The sequence below is a fragment of the Saccharomyces mikatae genome, assembly GCF_947241705.1.
Source record: "Saccharomyces mikatae IFO 1815 strain IFO1815 genome assembly, chromosome: 5".
In the NCBI taxonomy this organism is placed as follows: Eukaryota; Fungi; Ascomycota; class Saccharomycetes; order Saccharomycetales; family Saccharomycetaceae; genus Saccharomyces; species Saccharomyces mikatae.
In genome coordinates, this window is record NC_079260.1 from 502,558 (window position 1) to 525,562 (window position 23,005).

The window sequence follows — 23,005 nt, forward strand, 5'->3', positions numbered from 1 at the left end:
TCCTTGTTCCAATTCTGCTTGACCCGTGTTCACGTAGTAATCTCAAATCCTCTTCTCTTTATCACCTGCTCGGCATCCACCAGCGGCAGCCCGCGATAGCATTGAATGAACTCCGCTAGAACGCGTCGTGCTTGTGCTGGGCCAGGAACATGCCACAGAATGCCCGCCAGCAATAGCGGTAGTGACCATTCGTTCTTTACAACTAGCCGTTGGCGTTCGAACAGCTCTAAAGCTGCTGCCTGTTCTTCCCGCTCCCCAGTGGCTATACCCATGGACGTGACCAACTGCGGGAAGTCCCGCAGTCTCAATGGAGGCCGCCCCGGTAGCGTATCCATCTCTTGCAGAAATACCTTCCACTTCTCTCTCAGGGCAGTGGAGTGCATAGTACCACGCGCAAACGCCTCCACTTTGACCCGTCTAAGTTCAAACTCGATCATTTGGCTTTCTGGGTTGGTGCAACGATGGTGGGTCATCGTCTGGTAGTGCTGCAGGAACTGGGCGGGCAAGAACAGTTTATCCTGATGTAATGCCACGCCAGCCATGTCACATAGCAGGCGACCTTCTACTGCTAGTCGGCGTGGCATCACATGCTGATACCATATGTATGCTATGGTGTTGGCATGCGCAAGCGCAGCCGCCCGCGCCAGCATCGTGTGCAGCAGTTCCACATCCATGCTGGTCTGCTTCTGCTGACGCAGCAGGGCCAGTGCGCCTGGCATGTCTCCATTTAAACTGTTTAGCAGTATCTGCGACCGCACATCGCTGCTCATTAGTCTTTTCGAGATGGCAAACATGGTAATTAGCGCTCGCGTTCTTGATTGTGTCCAAGCTAAAGCCTCGTATGCTCTTTACGTTTAAACGTTCCCTTGAATACTCAAAGCATGCTGATGCCGAGATTTCGCTTTCAACCAACAGCACGGAAGTAATCCGTACCATGAAAAATTTAACCACTGCGTCGGTCTCTATACATATCTGAACACATATCAGCCGAGCACCAAACAACCTCCTCGACGATGTTCAAATTAAGCTCTCGACTCGTCACATCTAGGTTTGCTGCCTCTTCCAGACTTGCCACGGCTCGCACTATAGTATCGCCCAGGCCCTTTCCGTCATGGATCTCTTTTCCAGTCAAAAGATTCAATTCCACAGGATCAAATAGTAATGATATCTCGGAAATCCAAACCCAGTTGCCCTCCATCGATGAATTGACCTCTTCAGCACCTTCTCTTTCAGCTTCCACTTCGGACCTTATCGCTAACACGACGCAAACAGTTGGCGAGCTTTCTTCTCATATAGGCTATCTAAATAGCATCGGTTTGGCCCAAACTTGGTACTGGCCTTCTGACGTTATCCAGCACGTCTTGGAAGCTGTTCATGTCTACTCCGGTTTGCCCTGGTGGGGGACGATTGCCGTCTCCACCATTCTGATTAGATGTCTCATGTTCCCCCTCTATGTTAAATCCTCAGACACTGTTGCTAGGAATTCCCATATCAAGCCTGAGCTGGACGCCCTAAACAATAAGCTGATGTCTACGACAGATTTGCAGCAGGGTCAATTGGTGGCTATGCAAAGAAAAAAACTGCTCTCCTCGCACGGTATTAAGAATAGATGGCTGGCTGCACCCATGCTACAAATACCAATAGCTCTAGGGTTTTTCAATGCATTGAGACATATGGCAAATTACCCAGTGGACGGGTTCGTCAATCAAGGTGCTGCGTGGTTTACGGACTTGACCCAAGCAGACCCCTACTTGGGTTTGCAAGTAATTACTGCCGCGGTTTTCATCTCGTTTACAAGACTGGGTGGCGAGACTGGTTCCCAACAATTTAGTTCCCCAATGAAACGTCTTTTCACTATTCTACCCATCATTTCGATTCCGGCCACAATGAACTTGTCATCCGCCGTGGTACTCTACTTTGCCTTCAATGGTGCCTTTTCTGTCCTGCAAACCCTTATTTTAAGAAACAAATGGGTTCGTTCCAAACTGAAGATAACAGAAGTGGCCAAACCAAGGACACCCGTTACTGGCGCCTCTTCAACGGAAAATATGGGCATTTTCCAATCTTTGAAACATAATATTCAAAAGGCGAGAGACCAGGCAGAAAGAAGGCAACTAATGCAAGATAACGAGAAAAAATTACAGGAAAGCTTCAAGGAGAAGAGACAGAACTCGAAGATCAAAATCCTTCACAAATCAAGTTTCATTAATAACAAAAAATAAATAAACGCTCTATATTTCTGTAAATATAAACATACAAAACTGAAAGTTTTTACAAGCATTATCAAATTACCCTTTCAGTAGCGGTATCAGTATACATATATGAATATATATATATAGCGTACGTCGCTTATTGCTTGAAATAATCATTTGGATTCTTGATAAAATCCTGAAGGATCGTCTGGACTGCTCCCAATCTGGATCCCATACTGTTTGCCAAATCTTCTTGGTTAATAAAACTCATAGAAAAAACAATAGCCAAATTCGATGCATCCATTTTATTGTTTGCAACATGTTGGTGTACTTTATTCAAATGAAATACAATTCTTTTCAAAGTTTGGTAGTAGCATGTGGGTAACTTTTGAAGCAACTCATTCATTATCCTCTTGTACTCTTCATTTGCCATTGCATGTGCTTTATATTTGATGGCTAAATCGGTAAAGTCGTTTACCATGGCATGAGAAAATAAAGAGTCTGGCAATTCTCTTAAATACATTTTAAAACATCCTGCAATGGCATTCACTTCAAACCATCTGTCATCTTCCAATGTAAAGGAGTTATCAGTGGCACCTTCTTCGTCAAAGGCATTCTTTAAGGCATTTATGCTACCGATGGAACCAGGAATTCTATATAACCCCACTTCGTCTAATCCGCGTAATTCAATTTCTTCTAATAATTTTACAATAATTGTAGGAATCAACGTGTTCTCTCTTTCACACACGTCTTCTAATGGTACGCCAAAAATCTTGTTATGGGTTTTGCCTTTATATTTTTTCGAATGGAATGAGAATCTCTTAGAGGCTTTGATCATTTTCATCCATTCATTGAGATCATTATAACCAGTCGCTTGAATCAAATACTCGTGACCATTTTGCATGACTATCTTGAATGCAAAATAGTAAGCTGGAATATTCCTGTGATTGATTATTTCCATTATTGATTTGATTTCGAACGTTTTTAAAGTATAACTAGGTTTCAAGTCATGTAGTTGCGTGGGATCGACTTCTGGAAGTATACTTGGCAATATGGACTTGTTACTCGAAATTTCTTGTGAGAGTATGCTGTTTAGTGAATAATTAGAACTTGATGTGTTGAATCCACCGATTGAAAATGGTCTTCTGAAAAATCCACCGATCTTTTTACTAACCCCATTATGACTAGAGTTTGATACTACTGACGATCTGTTCGTGGAAAATGAAGCTCTCGAATCTCTTCTATTTCTTGCTGAATTACTGCTGTCCATAACGCTGACAAGAGATGATGTTTGGCCAGCAGTCTTACTAGGACTGTAGTTGTGATCGTTGTCACCATTAGTACCTGTGATAATTACAGACTTTCTATTTTTCTTCGTAACAGTCTGGTGTAAAGCAGCAGAGTTCTTTGAGGTCTTTTCTTGGTCGAGTAAGACCTCTAATTTTCTAGCTTCTCTTTTAATCTTCTCAATTTCATTGACTAGAACTTCATTAAAAATTCCCCGCTCTTGAAATTTTTCCGATATAGCTTCTGACTCTGAAACTTTTTTCGTCCTTTTTCTGTATGCTTTATCCAGATCTTCAAAGGTATTAAACAGAATACGGCCAAAAGTATTTTTTTTTGAAGAATTTTCTTCCGCTAACTCAAAATCAAATGGAAGCTCTCTTTCGTTAGGAATTAAATCTAGTATGTTGGATACTATGTTGCTAACAAATCTTCTCTTATCAAAGTTGATAAGTTTGGAATTGGTTATACTCATATTAGGGACAAACTGAGATATTTCCAGCAACCTTGAAATAAACCAACCAGGACAGGGGCATAAATTCTTGCAGCTTTTACTGAATACATCATCAATCTCAATGAATCTCTTTATATGTATGTCATCTATCTTTTCTAAAATGTTACTAATGGACCTTAGATTATGGGTCTCTTTAGTAGTGTCTGAAAGACTTTCAGAAGCTTTGATCCACGAAAGTTCATAGTTCCTTGACTCTGGTGAAATTATGGCATGCGTAATAGCAGTTTCAATAAAAGCTGGGATATGTGGACATATGGCATGAGGGCTTTCATCCTCTTCTGAATCAAATAAATCCAAACTTCCATTTTTCCACCGAATATAATTCAATATTTGTAAAATGACTTTACAAGTAATTAACCTTTCACCACTATTCCTGTTGACATTTGAAATTTCCATTAGGAAGAATGTCGTTAGACTCATGTGTAGCCTTATTAACAACTGTATAGACTGGGGAAGTCTTTCAAAGAAAAGACTATCTTTGCCTTCGTTATCCTTGATAATCAAAGTAGAAATCCAGGTAAAAAGATTGGAAATTTCAAACTCATGTAATTGTAAATACCCAGGGTTTATCAGTTTGCTTGACTTGAAATGTAATGGATAATTGAAGAAAGAAACTAAAGATTCCTTCGAAAGCAACTCTAACTCTTGAAAAATAACTATCCAATCTTTTTTAGAAACTAAGTTGACCTTCTTGGAAATAAAATTATCTAATTGGTAGATCCACTCTAGTATGTCTTCGTAATTGGTGGAGCGTAACTTTTGAAAAGATCTAATCATGTCATCGTTGAAAGAAGGATCATCAATGATACTGTTGAGATCTGTGAAGGAGAACTTGTTAAAATAATTCAAATTGTCGGTTATCCTCCTCTGAGTTCTATTAACACCAATGGGTCTGTATAACTGTTTTTGGTAAGCTGATTTAGTACTGTGGAATAGATCGGTTAGCACAGTCAATAAATTCTCTGATTCAATGATAAAGTTTTCTGGCAGGCCCTTCTGTACCTTGAGGTTGGCAATCCTCGTAGGCCATTCAGTAGATACTTCTTGCTCCATTATTTTTATAATGTCCAATAAAGTGGAGTTGCTAGATAAATCATCTGTGAAGTCAGAGTAGTGATTTTTAACTAAATGAAGTATAGCTTCGGCAGCGCCAATTTGAATTTTGGCCATATAAATAAGGTTTACATTCTCATCATCAATCACTTTCATGTCCCATACAGGAAAATTCTGATCGTATAATGAAGAAGAAACCAAGTTGGAATCCTCATTTATCTTCATTTTTGAATCTCCATTGCGACCCAAAATCTTGGAAATCGACACACTGCAACTTTTGGCACCAACATACCGTTTCGCCATGTTTTCTAATACTGCTGTTGTAGTAGTAAAACTTTTATATGTGTTAAAGAATGTTTCTGTGAAAATATCATTGTCCATAGTTAATCTAATGAATGCATAATCCAATAATCCTATGTTATCATCGGAAGGGCCTCTATTAGAGTGACTTCTCTGCTTTTGGTGATAGTAATAATTCTCAAGGTCTTTAGTATCAACCAATTTTGAGAAAATATTAGTTGTTAATACAAGTAAATCAAAAATCTTTTCTAGTGAAGATGATTTTAGTACCACATGAATAATGGATTCCTTTAGTGAATCTGAGACCTGACCAATATTATTGAAAAAGTCCATATTCTCTAAAGTCTTACTTAATCTTCCGGCAGTATCCATGGAATCTCTCACTTTTTGATTTGGAGTAGCGATGTTGTTAATAAGCATAGAAGAGTGCTGTGAGAATCTCTTTGGTGTTTCTATGACCATACTAGCAGGACGCGACTTACCATCATTATCGTATACAGATTTGAATACTAAATCATCGGATATATGAAATACATCCATATCAATATTAAACACATCTCTGACAGACTTTAATAACCTTTGCTTATTTGATTGTTTTGATGACATCTCTTTGATCACTGGTCCATCAATCTTGCCAACCCCTGTTACCTTATTATTATCACTGGATGCGGACAGAACTTCATCTGTGAATGGACTTGCGGTGTGACTATTGGAAGTCATTATTGGCTCGCTAATCGAAAGTGACTTCGAAAGGCGGGCAGAAGATCTTGGTGGGGGTAGTTTTGCATCACTGGCAGCACCTACTAGCGTATTTTTAGGGAACAATGAATAGTTTGGCAGTAGTTCATTGAATAAAATCGGCAAATAACTCCCAGTTACTAAAGCGCTTCTTTGAGAGCCAATTGTAGAATATGCTTTCTGATCAATTGTTGGAGGTTCGTGTTGAAGACTTAGTTTCATTATTCCTTCAATGTTCAGCGGAGATTGTGATAAATGGAACTTCCAGAGCTGATAAACAACGCTAGTAGATGAATCATTATCCCCAATATTCCCAGATGAGTTAGTTTTATTTCTTGCAGAGTCAATTGCCTGTAATCTTTGTTGCCATTTATGAAAAGCGTTCTTAGTTCTGTTAATTTTCTTCTCCAAGTACTTAAATTTCGCGTCGGATGGCAAATCATCAGCGTGGATTAGCAAGTCTCCAAAATAGGAAATGACATTGGCTCTTGTAAAATCATCGTCCAGGTTAGGTGGAGCGAGGATGAAAACACTGCTTGTAGATTTAGATGTCCTTTGTCGCCTCTCTAATTGAATAATTGTAGGAACCCAATCCTTGAATATAGTCTTCAGGGATTGATCAGGAACATGTTTCCATGAAGATGATCTTAGAACAGGAACAGAGCAAATAATAGTGGCAACAGCTAGCCATGATACCATGTCACCCAAATGTTCAAATCTACATCCAATTTGGACCCATTTATTTAATAGCTCGGCTCTCACTTTTGGAGTTACTTTTTTACTAAATGCAGGATTTGTTGGAAATAAATGTGACACTAATAGTCGTCCTAGAAAATGGACATTTTGGTTGTTATTAAATACCAATGGATTTAATGAGATGATTCTTCGATTGACAAACTTGGAGTCATAAAGCAGAGAGTAATCAAATTTTGGGGCCCAAACTTTATCAAATTTTAAATTGATTTGATGAACTTCATCAGCTAATGTCTTGATGTCTAAAGATAGGAAATAACTTGGATCTAAAATAATCTCCAGTTCATGCGTTGATGATGTTGCCGTTGATAGAGATCGACTAAATGCGGTTAGTTTCATTAATTCGTTATGCTTGTTGGCAATTTTGATTTTTAAATTGTTCGATATTTCATCATTGTGCAAAGATATAGTGTCTAATAAAGAAATTATAGCTTTGAGCATTGGTTCATCAAGAAGAAACCCTGGAAATACATCAAGGATCGTCTTAGTCGCTAGGGCTAATCTTTGGGTCATGGATTCATCGACAGCTGGAGATATGTTGTAGAATTGTGTGGAATTATTTGTCAATCTCGACCTATTTTTGGTAAAAGAAAGACCGAACTGATTGAATATTTTCAGAAATTTAATGAACTGATCTATTAATGGAAACATCAATAACAGATTGATGACAGTTCTATGGGTCTTTGATAAGGATTTTTCACTAGGTATACCTGAATGCTTTGAACCAGAATAAAATAAGACTGCATGACACAAACTTTCTATTGTTCCTGATATAATTTTGCCTTCATTGTCCAGTTTCAAATCTGGATGAGGGTAAACTTCAGATAAGTATTTCAATTCTAATGTAATGGGTTCCCCCACTTGGTCAGATGATTGCCTTTGGAGCTGTGCTTCTGCTTGAGCATGGAGGTTTGTTTGTTGCTTTTTTTGTTGATGATTTTCATTCGCTATATTGTTGTTTGAAGCTGGTAAACTTGGATCGAAAAATTTGACATTGCTATTCAAACCACTTTTGTAAAGGTTGAGCACGCAACCTTTTAATTGTGCCCTATAGAGACGATAATCGGGCACTAGCATTTGAGGGTCCAAAGCCATGCTACTTCTTGTCGAGGCAATATCATTGCCATTGCTTATGGTCGAACTATTCGTGTTATCATCATTTTTCGAAGATGAGCTGTCATTACCATAGAATCTGCTTTCTCTGTTCCTGGAATAAGCGTCATTACGAAGATTTTGAGACGAAGAGGTCGAGGTCGAGGTGGGGGCAGTCATCGAGCTATTATAGTTTGTTGCTACAGTTTGGCCATGAGATTTATTCACCCATCCTGTCTTGAAAACAGTTGTATCATAGTTGTCAGAGCTTAGGTGGATAACATTCCTTTGCCTTGGTTCCACCTCGTTACCATTGTTATTGCTGTTGCTGTTGCCGGCAGAATTCAGTGATCTTTCAAATGCGGTTCCATTACTACTTCGAGATTGAGGAGGTGATAAAGAGGATGAACGAGAGGGCAACGCCATATCTTTCGAATGTGTACTCTTTTTGTGGGCCATGGAAGCTTCATCTTGGGCATAGGACTTCTGACTGGAAGAATTGCTGGCATCCTCTTCGGAATAGATAGAGGGAGAATCGTCTTTTAGCGTAGAAGCAATGCTTCTCGATGACCTGGCGTTCGTATCGGAATGATACACACCTAAGTTGACCTGGCTGGAACTGGTCGATGTATACTGTTTGGAGGATGCAAATACAGAACTTTTTCTCTTATCTCTGTTGCTGTCTTCTCCTTTGTAGTAGCCGTGTCCCTGACCATGGTGATGATGGGAATGCATGTATTGAGGAGCACTACTTGTCGAGTTCCGAATCGTTTGAGAGGATGATGACGGTGACGACAACGACGATGCGGTGGACGTAGAAGTAGTCTTTTGAGACGTGGATGTTGAGCCTGAAGTAGTACTTGTCGAAGAAGATTTCCTGTTCTTAGACCAGAGAAGACCTTTCATTTGTCTCCTGCTATTTGTTTTTTGTGTTTGTTCAGAAAGGCACGACTACTGTGTATTCTTTTAAACTGAAACGTTTGCTTGTTTGTTCTGTTGGAAAAATTGGATTGATCTGCAGTAGCCTAACCAAAAAGGAAAAAAAGAAAAAAAATGCGTGTAGCGGGAACGGGGGAATACGAAGTCAGTATATTAAAAATGAAAAAGAATGTTTGAATACGCAGACGTTGACTAGTGGCTGCAACGTAGTTCGCTTCTCTTGGTTTTGTTCTTTGTGTTCCAAAAGCCGTCTCATGTCTTGTGTATCCAGGTTGTTTTCAAGACCGTGTTTCACCGAGGGGAGGGAGTATGTTTCAGGATTCGCGGCGACAAGATTTTTGCTTGCGTTAGAGATTTACTTACTATACAAAATAAATAGAGGACTTGTTAAATACTGTTAAATGCCATTGAATAAACGAATAATTGCACTAGGGGCTTGTCTAAGCCTAGACTAAAGACATCTTGGCTAGCTCGTAAACAGCCTCTTTCGTCTTGGCACCACCGATGAATCCTGCTGCGTGGATGAAGATGCATCCTGGGACGCCACTCTTGGTACTCAACTCGTCGTCTCTGAGGCCTCTTAATGGTTCTGGCAAACCTCTTCTGAATTGAAAAGAAGTAGAGTTGACAGGCACAGTAGAGACCCTCCAGGCACCAGAGGAGTCTGTGAAGAGAACAAACTCGATTTGTTTCTCGATATTTTTCTCTCTTTCAAGCTCGTATAGGTGTTCCTTCCAGGGACAGAACTGAGGCAAGACAATGATTTTGCCGCTCTTGTCAACATTCATTCTTTCATCAATCGCTTGTGCCACAAGGGCCTTGGCTGGCAGCCACGATTCACCGTAGCCTTTCACCAAAGTGACAAAGACCTCGCCGATAAACTTGCTTGCGCGAGCAAAGCATTTGTCGAAAGACTCATCTGAGCTGTCTTCATTCCAGTTTGGATTCATGCCCGAAACGATCCCAGGGATGCTGATGGCATTGTCCCTAAAGTTGGGTTCCAGATCGCAATCCTTAGGAATGGTGTACTTGCTAATACCATTGTCGTTTGCATCCAGCGCCTCGACAAACTGTTTGTACACTTTGTCATACAATATATCAAGATCGGAGCTGGTAACTTTGTCCTTCAATATGGTCTTGATAATGTCACGACCATAGTGTTTGAAGATTAGGCCAGCACTCGAAAGTTTGGTCTTGTATTTCTCGTTGAAAGTTTCAAAAAAACCACGCTGGTGGTGGTCAAAAAATTTCACGCCATCATACTGGGCACCGACGTCCACCAATATATCACTAGCCTCCCAGTCCTTAGGGTTTCTCGACCTGACTAACTTGGCATCTTTAAATTCGGGAAGCAATCTTAGCATGTATACAGCCAACGACTCATCTGCATGGAAAGATCCGGAATGTGTACAAATTTGCTTAGCCATCTTGTAATTCAGCTTTATTCTTTTCACGTTATTCATACAGGTTCTTTTGGCTGTAGTTTTTGCTTCCATGCAATCAGCAACCCCAACAGCTCATTGCTTCATTTCAATTAGACAGAAAATTTTCGCGATTCTCGTTCCCATCGCTCGAAGAAAGTGAAAAAGTTGAAAAAAAAAAGGAAGCATAATTCATCAATAAATTGGTCTGATAGTTCAAAGGTCAAGGTATTGCAACAAGACTTGCATCTGTATGGCGACGTAGTAATGAGACCAAAATTCTTCAATCCTTAGTCTTGTAATCCTTGAATACTAGCCAGTCATGGAAATATAGACAAAAAAAAGAATATAAGGGTAAATATTGTTGTTACCCTGCTGGAAAGTGGTCGTTTTGTCGACCATTATACAAAGTATCTTGGCTATATAGTCACATAATGAACAATCCTAGAAGATGTTATAGCACTGTAATATTTAACGCGTGATTCACGTATCTAGAAATGGTTAGAAGTAGAAGAAATTCTTTGGTCCGGGATATTGCGTCACATCCGATCACATCAGACGCTCCGACCATTGTGGGCTTACTAGACGATTCGTATCTATTTGATAAGCTTAAGAAACTATCCTTAGCTGTGGAGAGTTCTGATAGTTTGAAGAGTGGTGATGGTTCAGAAAGCGGTTCTGGTATTTATGAGTCTGAGGCCACATCTGCTGTGAATATGAATAAGACGGACAAGTACTCGTATTATAACAGCTATTTGGACCAGTTAAACGCTAAGATATGCGAATATAAGGTCGTTCTCGATCAAACACGCCAAGTCAATGATCAATTGAATGATTCCATCGAAAAATTCAAGGAAATCTCGCAGGAGACGGGGGCTTTCATTGATGAAACGAAGACAATCTACACAGAGCAGTCTCGGCTAAGCAAACTTACTGAATCGATTCCCAGGACCCTACATTATTTTGAAGTACTGGATCCTATCATGCGCCGATTGAATCATGCTAGTTCTCCTTCTATTGTCAAGAAAGGTTCTTTCTCAACGATGTTGGCGACTATCGATGAATCTTTGCAATTCCTAGATGACAATGGCGAGCTTAAAGATGCCGCGGCGTATAGAATCAAGTTCAAGCAATGCTTGATCAGAGCCTGTGAACTGATATCCCATTTTTTGCATAACCTGTTGAAACAAACAAATCAGGAAATTTTGGATAAAACCAAAAATAAGAACTTGTTAGTGGGATTACCATCAAGTACAAGAGACGCTTTCTTGTATAGTAAATTCTCTACTATAAGTGATACTTTCAAAACGCAGGTGTCGGAAATTGTCAAGAGAAGCAACGATAAGGCTTATTATAAATACCACGATGAATTGAATTCCATTCTATATGAGTGTTTCAATCAGTATTTTCAAACACGTTTGAAATTATTAACCCCGGTCATTTGGTCACATATTGACGAAATTAGTGTTAAAGATAAGGACCAAGATCTGGTTAAATTTATTCAAGATGGTAAAACTTACTTTCAGCAGTTATGTGCGAATGAGTATAAGCTTTTTATTGAATTTTTCCCTGAAAAAGAATGTCGTTTCAAGATTAACCAGTGGTTCTTACAACTATGTGAACCACTTTATGACTCTATAAGAATTAAAGTTCTGAAAGAGACAGATATTTCCACTTTGTGTGACTCAGTAACTTTGTTTGCACCATACTATGAATTTGAAGAAGGTTCTGAAGAATACTTGAAGCAATTTACTGATATTCAGTACGATAAATTGTTCGAACCTATTGTCCAAAAGCTGCAAGCTAGATTGATCTTACGAGTTCAAATTTATGTTCAACAAAATATTCTAAGCTATAAGCCAACAAAAGATGTCTTCATGATATCAAATAGAAGAGGAAGACCGAAGACCAGCACGAACGGTGATAATAAAAATACTGTTGCTACTAGAAACGGTTCGGATTCCTTGTTAGAATCGTATTTAGCATCATTCAAAAATAGAGACATGTTGTCCACTTACTCCAATGATACAAATGATACATATACTAATTTAGAAAATTCTTCTTATAAATTTTCTCAATTGCAGACGTATTATCCGCCCTTGTTAAAGACCTTAGCTTTGTTATCCAAAATATATGAAATGATTAATTCCGTGGTATTTGATGATTTGGCCCACCATATTGTCCATGATTGTATCATATCCTTGAGAAATGCTTATGACATGGTAATGAAAACATCAGCGGGTAAATCCGATATTAACAACTTGGATGTTTCATTGGCGTACTTGAAAAACCTATTGATGTTACGAGACTCCATACAGAACTTCAATATTCAATATACAGTTAATGAAACTTATTTGGATTTTTCTGGTGTTGAATGGTTCTTCAAATCACTCAAAGAAAATGGTAGAAACGTCTTGAAGAAAACAAAATCATCTTCAATATTGACATTGGCAAGAGAACTGGTTCCCAAAGTGGTAAACAATATGGTAGATGCACGTACCGAACTAATATCTGAGTTAAGAAACGTCATTAAGGATTTTACTGAGAATACTTCTTTGGAACTTATTGATAATACTTTAGATATTAAGAATGATGAGGACTTATTGGCCAAAAACTTAAAACTAAGAGGAAATATAAAGGCCAGATTACCGAGAATATATGAACAGATACTGAACTATATCGACGATCAAGAAATTGTTATCAACCTGTTGGATGCGGTGCAGGAGTTAATTACGCAATCCTATGCAAAATATTACGAAGCTATAACTGAATTGGCAGAAAACGAAAAGTTGGCTAGAAACAAAGTTGCTGATATTATGTATTTGGACGTCTTCACAGACTTTTTTGCCAAAGAAGTTGCAGATCTTTTAAGAAATGGTAGAATAGATATTGAAACAAAATAGCTTAACAAGGACGTTGTATATTTTTTAATCTTTGTATATATGTGAACTTGACATCGACGAAGTTTTTTCCTGGTGGGAGAAAGATATTAAAATAAAAGGAGGCTCCTAAAAAATAAAAATATACTCCGATACGGGGAGTCGAACCCCGGTCTCCACGGTGAAAGCGTGATGTGATAGCCGTTACACTATATCGGATCCAATTTACAAAAAATAAAGACGTTAATCTAAAAACACTTCTTTAAACAATAACAACTATGATGTATTGAAATATCATCGATTATTGTTGGAATGAAAACTGTTGATAATGTTGGAATAAGTGATTACCACTATACATTTATTCATATAAATTGTTGTAGTTGATGACGAACATTCTTTAACATGATACTAATGATGTTGAGTAAATTAATACTAACATTCTTATGGTGATACCAATTTACTTGGAGTAGGGAAATTCTAATTATAGAATTTCCTGCACTAATAAGATAAAGATCTATTAATTGTCCAGAACTTAGTATATAAGAAGATGAGTTAACACTAAATTCTTATCATCAACACTCTGATTTATGTCTGAACCTTTTGGTTTAATACACCCAATCAGCGTGTGTTTTATATACCTCTCTTATATAGATTAAGAAGGAACGACTATTCTTAATTATTACAACTTACTAAACTACTAATTATCAACATGGCGACCCCAGTGAGGAATGAAACAAGAAATGTTACTGACGACAACATTTCTACGCAGGTTCAATCAAAAGTCAATAGAAATGGTACTGCCAATAATGCACAATCATTGTTGAATAACTTAACTGTTAAAGATGATCAAGTACGGCAATATCAAAGAGGTTTACATAAGTTTGAGAACATTTTGAATGGTTTGAAACAAGAAGAGGAAAAGCTTTCCGAGACGGATGATATTCAAATAACTGCGGAAAGACTACTAAAACTCGAAGAAACCATTGAAAAGGTCGAGCATAGAATTCAGAGTTTAATCGAAAAGATACAATCACTCGAAATAAAAGATGATAAGAATATCCTACACGAGCATATAGATGCTACAGGGGTCTATTATTTATACGATACCTTAACTTCAACAAACAAAAGGTTTTATCCGAAAGATTGTGTTTTTGACTATACGACAAGTAATGTTGAGGATATTCCTTTATTCTTGAACAACTTTAGAAAATTTACCAAAAGATATCAATTTGATGATGTTTTCAATACTGAGATCACAAAAATTGACCCTCGGGAGAATGAAATATTGTGCAAGATAATCAAAGAAGGATTAAATGAAAATTTAGATATCATGAACACAACTACAAGTAACATTTTCAAGATTATTAATGGTTTAAAAACAAAATACAAAAGTCTCCATGGAAGAGAAGTTAGAATTAAAGCTTGGGAAAAAGTTTTAGTGGATACAACATGCAGGGACTCTGAATTACTAATGAATAAACTGCAAAAGTTGGTGTTAATGGAAAAATGGATCTTTTCAAAATGCTGTGAAGATTGTCCAACTCTCAGAGATTACTTACAAGAAGCAATTCTGGGAACCTTACATGAATCATTGAGAAATCCAGTGAAACAACGGTTGTACAACGTTTCACATAACTCAGATATTGGCCACGAAGAATTCCTAATCAATACTGTTATTGAGACAGTAGTTGATTTGAGTCCAATGAGTCACGATTTAATTGAAAAGAACTGCAAATATTGCAAATCTGTTTTACACTGTTCAAGAAACTGCAGAAGAATACCCAACAAAGAGCTTAGGCTTGGCACGACAAATTTCTCAAAAACATATTATTCGCAAGGTATGCAAAGAGCAAAACCATTTAAAACGTTTGAAAAAAAAAAAGAAGAAGAACAAAATACACCAGAGAAAAAGGCTGGTAATTATTGATACTGGTTCAGGAGTAAACATTACAAATGACAAAACTTTGATACATAATTATCAGGAAAGTAATGGTTGTACACGTTTCTTTGGTATTGGGAAAAACAGCTCAGTGTCCGCTAAAGGATATGGTTATGTTAAAATCAAGAACAGTAGAAATAGTACTGATAATGATAGTTTATTAACATACTTTGTTCCAGAAGAAGAATCTACAATAATAAGTTGCTATGAACTAGCAAAAGGTACTGATATGGTATTAAGTAAAAACTATACAACCTTGGGAAATCAAGATGTAACAATCAAGACAAAAATAATCAATGGTGTAATTCACGTAAAAATGAGTGATTTGATTGACCGTTCCTCCGATGACTCAAAAATCAACGCAATCAAACCTACCGATTCCTCAAGATATAAGCAAAGGCAAAAATCGATAACCTTACATGATGCTCATAATAGAATGGGACATACAGGAATTCAACAGATTAAAAACTCCATTAAACATAGTCATTATGAAGAAAATCTTGACTTAATAAAAGAACCAAATGAATTTTGGTGTGAAACTTGTAAAGTTTCAAAAGCCACGAGAAGGAACCATTATAAAGGATCTATGAACGAACACAGTATCGATCATGAACCAGGTTCATCGTGGTGCATGGATATCTTTGGTCCAGTATCAAATTCGAACTCGGATACGAAAAGATACATGCTTATTATGGTTGATAACAATACAAGATATTGTATCACCTCCACACATTACAACAAAAATGCTGAAACTATTTTGGCTCAGATCAAGAAAAATATTCAGTATGTGGAAACTCAATTTGACAGAAAGGTCAGAGAAATCAATTCAGATCAAGGAACTGAATTTACAAATGATCAGATAGCAAAATATTTTGTTTCAAAAGGAATTCATCATATTTTTTCTGCTACACAAGATCATGCTGCCAATGGAAGAGCAGAGAGATACATCAGAACTATCGTTACTGATGCAACAACATTGTTAAAACATAGTAAATTACGTATTAAATTTTGGGAACACGCAGTGACATCTGCTACCAATGTACGCAATTGTTTAGAAAACAAAGCCACAGGTCAACTGCCACTACAGGCAATCTCTAGTCAACCTGTGAAAGTGAGATTCATGTCCTTTTTACCCTTCGGAGAACAAGGAATAATTTGGAATCATAATCACAATAAACTAAAACCATCAGGACTTCGTGCTATAATATTATGCAAAGATCCTAATAGTCACGGATACAAATTTTTTGTACCATCTATTAAAAAAATTCTCACTTCAGATAATTACACAATTCCAGACTATGCAGTGGATCCAATATTAAGGAACACACAGAACATATACCCAGATGATCAAAGTAGATCAGATTCCATCAATGAAGCAGAAAACTCAGATGCTGTTTCCAGGTTATATGATGCATTGGAAAATTACGAAGATGACCATAAACAAGTTACACTACTTACAGACTTGTTCACCACAGAAGAATTAGCTCAGATTGAATTAAATGCTAAGTACCCATCTCCTAGTGATAATCTAGAAGGTAATTTAGACTACGTCTTTGCTAACATAGAAGAAGAGGAAGAAGACGAATACAATCATGTAAAAAACATGGATATAAATTCAGATCTTCACTCAAAAGAAAAGATCACTACTGAAAGCGATCGAAACGAAATTAATAAATCAAGTAATACTGATGAGGATATTCTCGATGAAAATGTTTATAGAGTCCCCACGGCACTACAAGAGAACCTTGTGGGAAGCCAGAACAGCATAAACATCAACAATGATGATAATATTGCTAGCAGAACGCATAGGAAGATCAGTGGAAAGGAAATAAATTACAAGGAATCATCAGAAGATGAGAGCGATTATATTTCACATGATCCTACTAATGAATCAGTTACAGTTGCAAGTAATAAGGACAATGTAACAGATGATAATATCTTACAATCACAACAAGAATTATTTGAAAACATTGTTGATCCAGAAGTATTACTTGAACAAGATTTAGATTCAAAAACCTCAAGTTATGACACCTCTCAATACGTAGATGTTCAAACTGAATCAAATGTTACATCATTAAAGGACAATGATGTTCAAAATGATGACTATTCTACTCACGAAGAAAGTCATCACCTGCCCCTGGTTATAAATGTTATGGACAATACTGACCAAACATATGTTGAATCAAACAAGGTAGAAAACAAAAATAACTCTGATACAAGTATCTCATCGGAAGGTAATAATGAAGAGTTAGTACAAGTGATGGAAAATAGCGAAGCGGAAAAATCGAATGCTACACTAAAATCATCAATAATAACAGATGAAACAATTGAGTCAGAAAAACCAGCAATAAACAAAGCTGGATTCCTGAATAAAACGTTTAATTCTTTGAATAAGAAAAGAAAGCGGCCTGTTGAAAACAGGACCTCGTTTCATGACATGGTTGAAAGAGACAATAAGCGTCAGAGAAAGAATATAATTAAATTACTTCCGGATAACACAGAAACAAGTTCTGCACCGAGAATTAAAATCATATACTACAATGAAGCTATTTCAGGAAATGCTGATCTCAAAGAAAAACATGCTTATAAAGAGGCATACAGGAAAGAATTACAGAATCTCAAGGATATGAAAGTATTTGACGTTGATGTCAAATACAACAGATCTGATGTTCCCAGTAATTTAATAATTCCGACAAATACAATATTCTCAAAGAAGAGAAATGGTATCTATAAAGCAAGAATTGTTTGTAGAGGTGATATCCAGACACCAGACACGTATAACGTTATTGGAACAGAATCCCTAAACCATAACCACATTAAAATATTTCTGATGATTGCAAACAATAGGAATATGTTCATGAAAACACTAGATATTAACCATGCGTTCTTATATGCTAAACTGGAAGAAGACATTTACATTCCACACCCTCATGACAGAAGATGCGTTGTTAAACTAGATAAAGCACTATATGGTCTCAAACAGAGTCCTAAAGAATGGAACGACCATCTTAGACGATATCTAAATAGTGTTGGATTAAAAGATAATACTTATACTCCAGGACTATACCAATCCAAGGATAAAAAACTCATGATCGCAGTTTATGTTGATGACTGTGTGATTGCAGCAAGTGATGAACAAAGACTAGATGATTTCATAAACAATTTAAAAAAAACCTTTGAATTAAAAATTACTGGTACCTTAATAGATGGTATTTTGGATACAGATATTCTAGGAATGGATTTGATCTATAACAAAAAACTTGGTACGGTTGATTTGACGTTAAAATCATTTATAGAAAAAATGGGTGAGAAATATAAAAAGGAATTGGATAAGGTTAGAAAAAGGTCAATTCCACACATATCAATATACAAGATTGATCCTAAAAACGGAGAATTAAAAATGACCGAAAAGGAATACAAAGACGGTGTGTTGAAATTACAGCAACTATTAGGTGAACTTAACTATGTTAGGTACAAATGTAGATATGATGTTGAATTTGCGGTTAAAAAGGTGGCTAGATTAGTAAACTTTCCTCATAAACAGGTGTTCTACATGATTTATAAAATCATACAATACCTGGTACAACATACGAATATAGGAATACACTATGATAGAGATCTTAACAAAGATAAGAAAATTACTACTATCACAGATGCATCAGTTGGAACAGAATACGATGCACAATCAAGAATTGGTGTTATAATTTGGTATGGAAAAAATATCTTCAATGTTTATTCAAATAAAAGCTCAAACAAGTGCGTATCCTCAACTGAAGCAGAACTTCATGCTATCTATGAAGGCTATGCAGACTCAGAAACACTGAAGGCAACCTTAACAGAACTCAGAGAAGGTGGAGATAAGGAACTTACAATGCTTACTGATTCAAAACCAGCTATCGAAGGTTTAAATCGGAGCTATCTACAACCCAAACAGAAGTTCACATGGATAAAAACAGAAATAATTAAAGAGAAAATAAAAGAGAAGATTATAAAACTAATAAAAATAAAAGGTAAAGATAATATAGCAGATTTACTTACCAAACCAGTCTCAATATCTGATTTTGATAGATTTATTAAAGTATTGAAAAATCAGATAACACCACAGGATATTTTGGCCTCAACGGACTATTGATAATTAAAATTACTTAAGAACCAAACACATAGCATATATCTGTTGGAGTACAATAATATATCTTTAAGGGGGCATGTTGGAATAAGTGATTACCACTATACATTTATTCATATAAACTGTTGTAGTTGATGACGAACATTCTTTAACATGATACTAATGATGTTGAGTAAATTAATACTAACATTCTTATGGTGATACCAATTTAAATGGAGTAGGGAAATTCTAATTATAGAATTTCCTGCACTAATAAGATAAAGATCTATTAATTGTCCAGAACTTAGTATATAAGAAGATGAGTTAACACTAAATTCTTATCATCAACACTCTGATTTATGTCTGAACCTTTTGGTTTAATACACCCAATCAGCGTGTGTTTTATATACCTCTCTTATATAGATTAAGAATAAGTCGTTCCTTCTGTTGAAATGAAAATCAACTATCGTCTATCAACTAGTAGGGATACTACTAGTACATTATCGTATACGGTGTTAGAAGATGACATAAGTTATGAGAAGCTGTCATCGAAATAAGTGGAAGCTGAAATGCAAAGATTGATAATGTAATAGGATCAATTACTGACAACATATATGTTGTAATATAAATCAACTATCATCTACTAACTAGTAGTCATATTACTAGTATATTATCATATACGGTGTTAGAAGATGACGCAAATGATGAGATATAGTCATCTAAATTAGTGGAAGCTGAAACGCAAGGATTGATAATGTAATAGGATCAATGAATAAGAACATATAAAACGATGATAATAATGTTTATAGAATTGTGTACAATTGCAGATTCCCTTTTATGGATTCCTAAATCCCTGAGGAGAACTTCTAGTATATCTACATACTTAATATTATTGCCTTATAAAAAATGGAATCCCAACAATTACATCAAACTCCACTATTATCTCAATATAAAATGACAATAAAAGCATATACAGAATCATGTAGAATTACGAGTTCCATTTATTGGATTCCTATATCCTCGAGGAGAACTTCTAGTATATGCTATATACCAAATAATATTGCCTTTATCAACAATAAAATCTCAATAATTATCTCAAAATTCATTTGTTTCTCAATTCCAATTCTATATTTAGTACAATGAGGTTCTTTGTTTGAAGAAGGCTCGTGCGCTAGTTTTACAGAGATTGTCGCTGCAAAAACTTCAACTTAAAGGAAATAGATAGAAAGATAGACTATAAAACTAAACCTGCTATAATAATTATCTTAAGCATAATGAATGTGAAAAAGTTTGATGCATATTAAATAAAGTAGAATATATAAGTAGATATAGCAGAGTCACAAGAAAAGAAATTGAAGAAAAAAACTTGATAACTCTACTAGAGGTAGTAATGTGTATACCTAGCGCTATCTTGATGAACGCGCATTTCCTTTCTTTTGAACTCATTCACCTCCATTTTAATTTCAATATTAGATATGTTTTTAGTAGATGAAAGATTATTGCCGACAAAAGTGGAAGGATTGACAATGTCTTGACTTTTTACTTTAGAGAAATTATTTAAAAAAGTGTTGTCACATCTGCAATAATCCACGGAGGACCACGTATCGTTCACATAAATCTCATTAGCAAAACGTAAAGATTTGACTGCATTTTTAGATTTTGATGATCCTAAAGAAGAGATGGAATGGATTGGTCCACGAGAAACTAAAGATGACGAGGACGATGCGGAGGGAACTGGTGATGATGTTGGAGAATTTATGAAGGAAGAGTTGGCTGCGTCAGTAGTAGTGGAAAGAGAAGATGGCACGGATGCGGTTATGGGTAATTTATTTAAATAGATGGTAGACCACTCACCCTGTAAACGTTTCAGAAAAACGGTAGTCTTTTCTGCTGGAGCAATAATATCTTCATGAAGCGAATCTTGGTTACAGTAGTACAATTTTGTGGTTCGTTTATCAGATAAAGTGGGCCTATTGGGCGATCTAGGGGGAGGAAGAACCGGTATTTTATTTCTGTTTCCAAGGGCAGTCAAATCTTGTACTATACCAGAGTCCCTTAATAGCGGTGAAACAAACTCTTGGTTATTAACAATAGAAGAACTTGTTTTTTGTATTTCGATCGGCTGTTCGAGAGACGTAATTGGTTCCGATACAAATTTATCTGGATTTTTCCTTTTCTGCTTTGTCTTGTTATTTTCTTCAGTGGAATCCGTAGAACCAGAAGATTTGGACGACCAGATTTTCCTGAAGAAATGAGATATCTTTTTAGAATTCGATCTGATTGATTTCGGAGACTCAGATTCGGTGCTGTTATTGGAATCGGTAGCAACGGTCTGCTCATGAGACAGTTTAGCACTGGTGGGAGCGATGCAAGAGTTATCCATCGGTGAAGGAGAGCTTCCAGCTGGTGTCAAAGGAAACGATGAAGCAGAAGGGGAGTCAGGAAGAGTCGAAGAAGATGGTGGGAAGCTTGCTATCTGGCTTCTTGGTGTGAAGTTTTCACCGTTGGGGAATTGGAAGGCAGTCTTCATCTGCCTCCTTTGTAACTGGAAAGGTGTAAGTTCTTTTCTAACACGCGGATTTGAATAGGTAGGTGGGGATGATCGGAGACTATAGCGACTACCTGAGTATTTTTCCGGAATCGTCATTAAGGAGTGGCGCCTAGACGAGTTTGACTTAGAGTTATATTGTGAGTGGGTTCTGTAATCCGGGGCATTATTATTATCATACATTTTTTCATAGCGAGAAGGACGATTTTTGGTCGATGGTAGAGATGAAGTCGAGGAGGAAGCAAAATTAGGCTTATTGTATTGGTGCATCAGCGCGCCATTACTATTATTGTCTGGCCTAGCAGCCACTAGGGTGGAGTGTCTTCTTGAGATGGTGGCATCTGGTATGTAGAACAGATCTATCGTGGAGGCAGATCTAGCACCCACAGCCCTAGGAATATTCAAAGAATCTCCCCTTGAAGGCGTCAGTGTGCGAAAATCATTGCCATGTAAACTTCTTCTCGACGCAGAACTCTGCTGTATCATATTAATTAAGAGTGAGTGGAAGTAGTAACGAGCGGTTGGGACTATGTAATTAGCCTCGTAGAACAGATTCTATTGTTTAACAGCAGAAAATAAAAAAAGAAAAAGTTATTTATAACGATGAACAAATCTTTTGTTGTAGCTTTCCTTCGGTTATGTGGTCTAAGATAAATGTGAATAGCTTACTGATATATAAAACAGTTATACAGGAAAACAAAGCCAAGTGTGAATAGAAAACAAAAACAAAAGGAACAGGTCCATATTATACTCCAAAGTTTGTATTTTTGAGGTATTAATAGCACGCAATAACCAAAGACAAGAAACCAACAACCAGACCGCTAAAGCTTACTTATCAGTGTATTTTGCAAAATATGCTTTCTTTGGTATCTCGAACGCAACGCAGCGCAACCTACGAGAACCTTAACGATTTTTCACGCTTCCTCATTCTGCTGCTGCAAGAATCCTCGAGCTAGCCCTTCGTCCACTTCCTTTGGCACTTGAAAGAAAATTAGCTTTTCTTTTTCCTCATTTCTTTTTTGTCTGGAAAATTAAGGCACAGCTAGAAGGATGCTTACAGATGGAATATCTAAAATCTTAATTAAGGGGGTTCGAAGACTGCGGCGCAGCATCTCGTTCCTGGGTCGTATAGGAGGCTATGCATCCGCACACCCATCTGCGGGACACACTCCGGGGATCGTACGGGGTGATGCATACCTATTCCTAAACCTTAAGGATGCACCGGTGTTCTCCTAGATGGGATTAGAC

General features: G+C 36.9%; 6 protein-coding genes and 1 non-coding gene across 7 annotated transcripts; 2 read left to right on the forward strand and 5 right to left on the reverse strand.

Annotated features, from left to right (window-relative positions):
- Window positions 1–29: 29 nt before the first annotated feature.
- Window positions 30–794, reverse strand: PET122 (Pet122p; the record flags this gene model as incomplete). Its single annotated transcript, XM_056222003.1, has 1 exon — window positions 30–794. The coding sequence occupies one exon, from the start codon at window positions 792–794 to the stop codon at window positions 30–32; it is 765 nt and encodes a 254-aa protein (XP_056081738.1).
- A 219-nt stretch (window positions 795–1,013) lies between these two features.
- OXA1 (membrane insertase OXA1) lies at window positions 1,014–2,222 on the forward strand (the record flags this gene model as incomplete). The annotated part of the gene is made up of 1 exon (XM_056222004.1): window positions 1,014–2,222. The coding sequence occupies one exon, from the start codon at window positions 1,014–1,016 to the stop codon at window positions 2,220–2,222; it is 1,209 nt and encodes a 402-aa protein (XP_056081739.1).
- Window positions 2,223–2,349: 127 nt separating this feature from the next.
- On the reverse strand, window positions 2,350–8,832 carry BEM2 (GTPase-activating protein BEM2; the record flags this gene model as incomplete). The annotated part of the gene is made up of 1 exon (XM_056222005.1): window positions 2,350–8,832. The coding sequence occupies one exon, from the start codon at window positions 8,830–8,832 to the stop codon at window positions 2,350–2,352; it is 6,483 nt and encodes a 2,160-aa protein (XP_056081740.1).
- A 479-nt stretch (window positions 8,833–9,311) lies between these two features.
- MYG1 (Myg1p) lies at window positions 9,312–10,328 on the reverse strand (the record flags this gene model as incomplete). The annotated part of the gene is made up of 1 exon (XM_056222006.1): window positions 9,312–10,328. One exon carries the CDS (start codon window positions 10,326–10,328, stop codon window positions 9,312–9,314), a length of 1,017 nt encoding a protein of 338 aa, XP_056081741.1.
- Window positions 10,329–10,783: 455 nt separating this feature from the next.
- Window positions 10,784–13,189, forward strand: COG3 (Golgi transport complex subunit COG3; the record flags this gene model as incomplete). The annotated part of the gene is made up of 1 exon (XM_056222007.1): window positions 10,784–13,189. One exon carries the CDS (start codon window positions 10,784–10,786, stop codon window positions 13,187–13,189), a length of 2,406 nt encoding a protein of 801 aa, XP_056081742.1.
- A 123-nt stretch (window positions 13,190–13,312) lies between these two features.
- Window positions 13,313–13,384, reverse strand: Smki_5.trna18E. The gene has a single exon. It is a non-coding gene; the product is annotated as a tRNA-Glu (tRNA).
- Window positions 13,385–20,587: 7,203 nt separating this feature from the next.
- On the reverse strand, window positions 20,588–22,243 carry SMKI05G2420 (uncharacterized protein; the record flags this gene model as incomplete). The annotated part of the gene is made up of 1 exon (XM_056222009.1): window positions 20,588–22,243. One exon carries the CDS (start codon window positions 22,241–22,243, stop codon window positions 20,588–20,590), a length of 1,656 nt encoding a protein of 551 aa, XP_056081743.1.
- Between the last annotated feature and the right edge of the window lie 762 nt (window positions 22,244–23,005).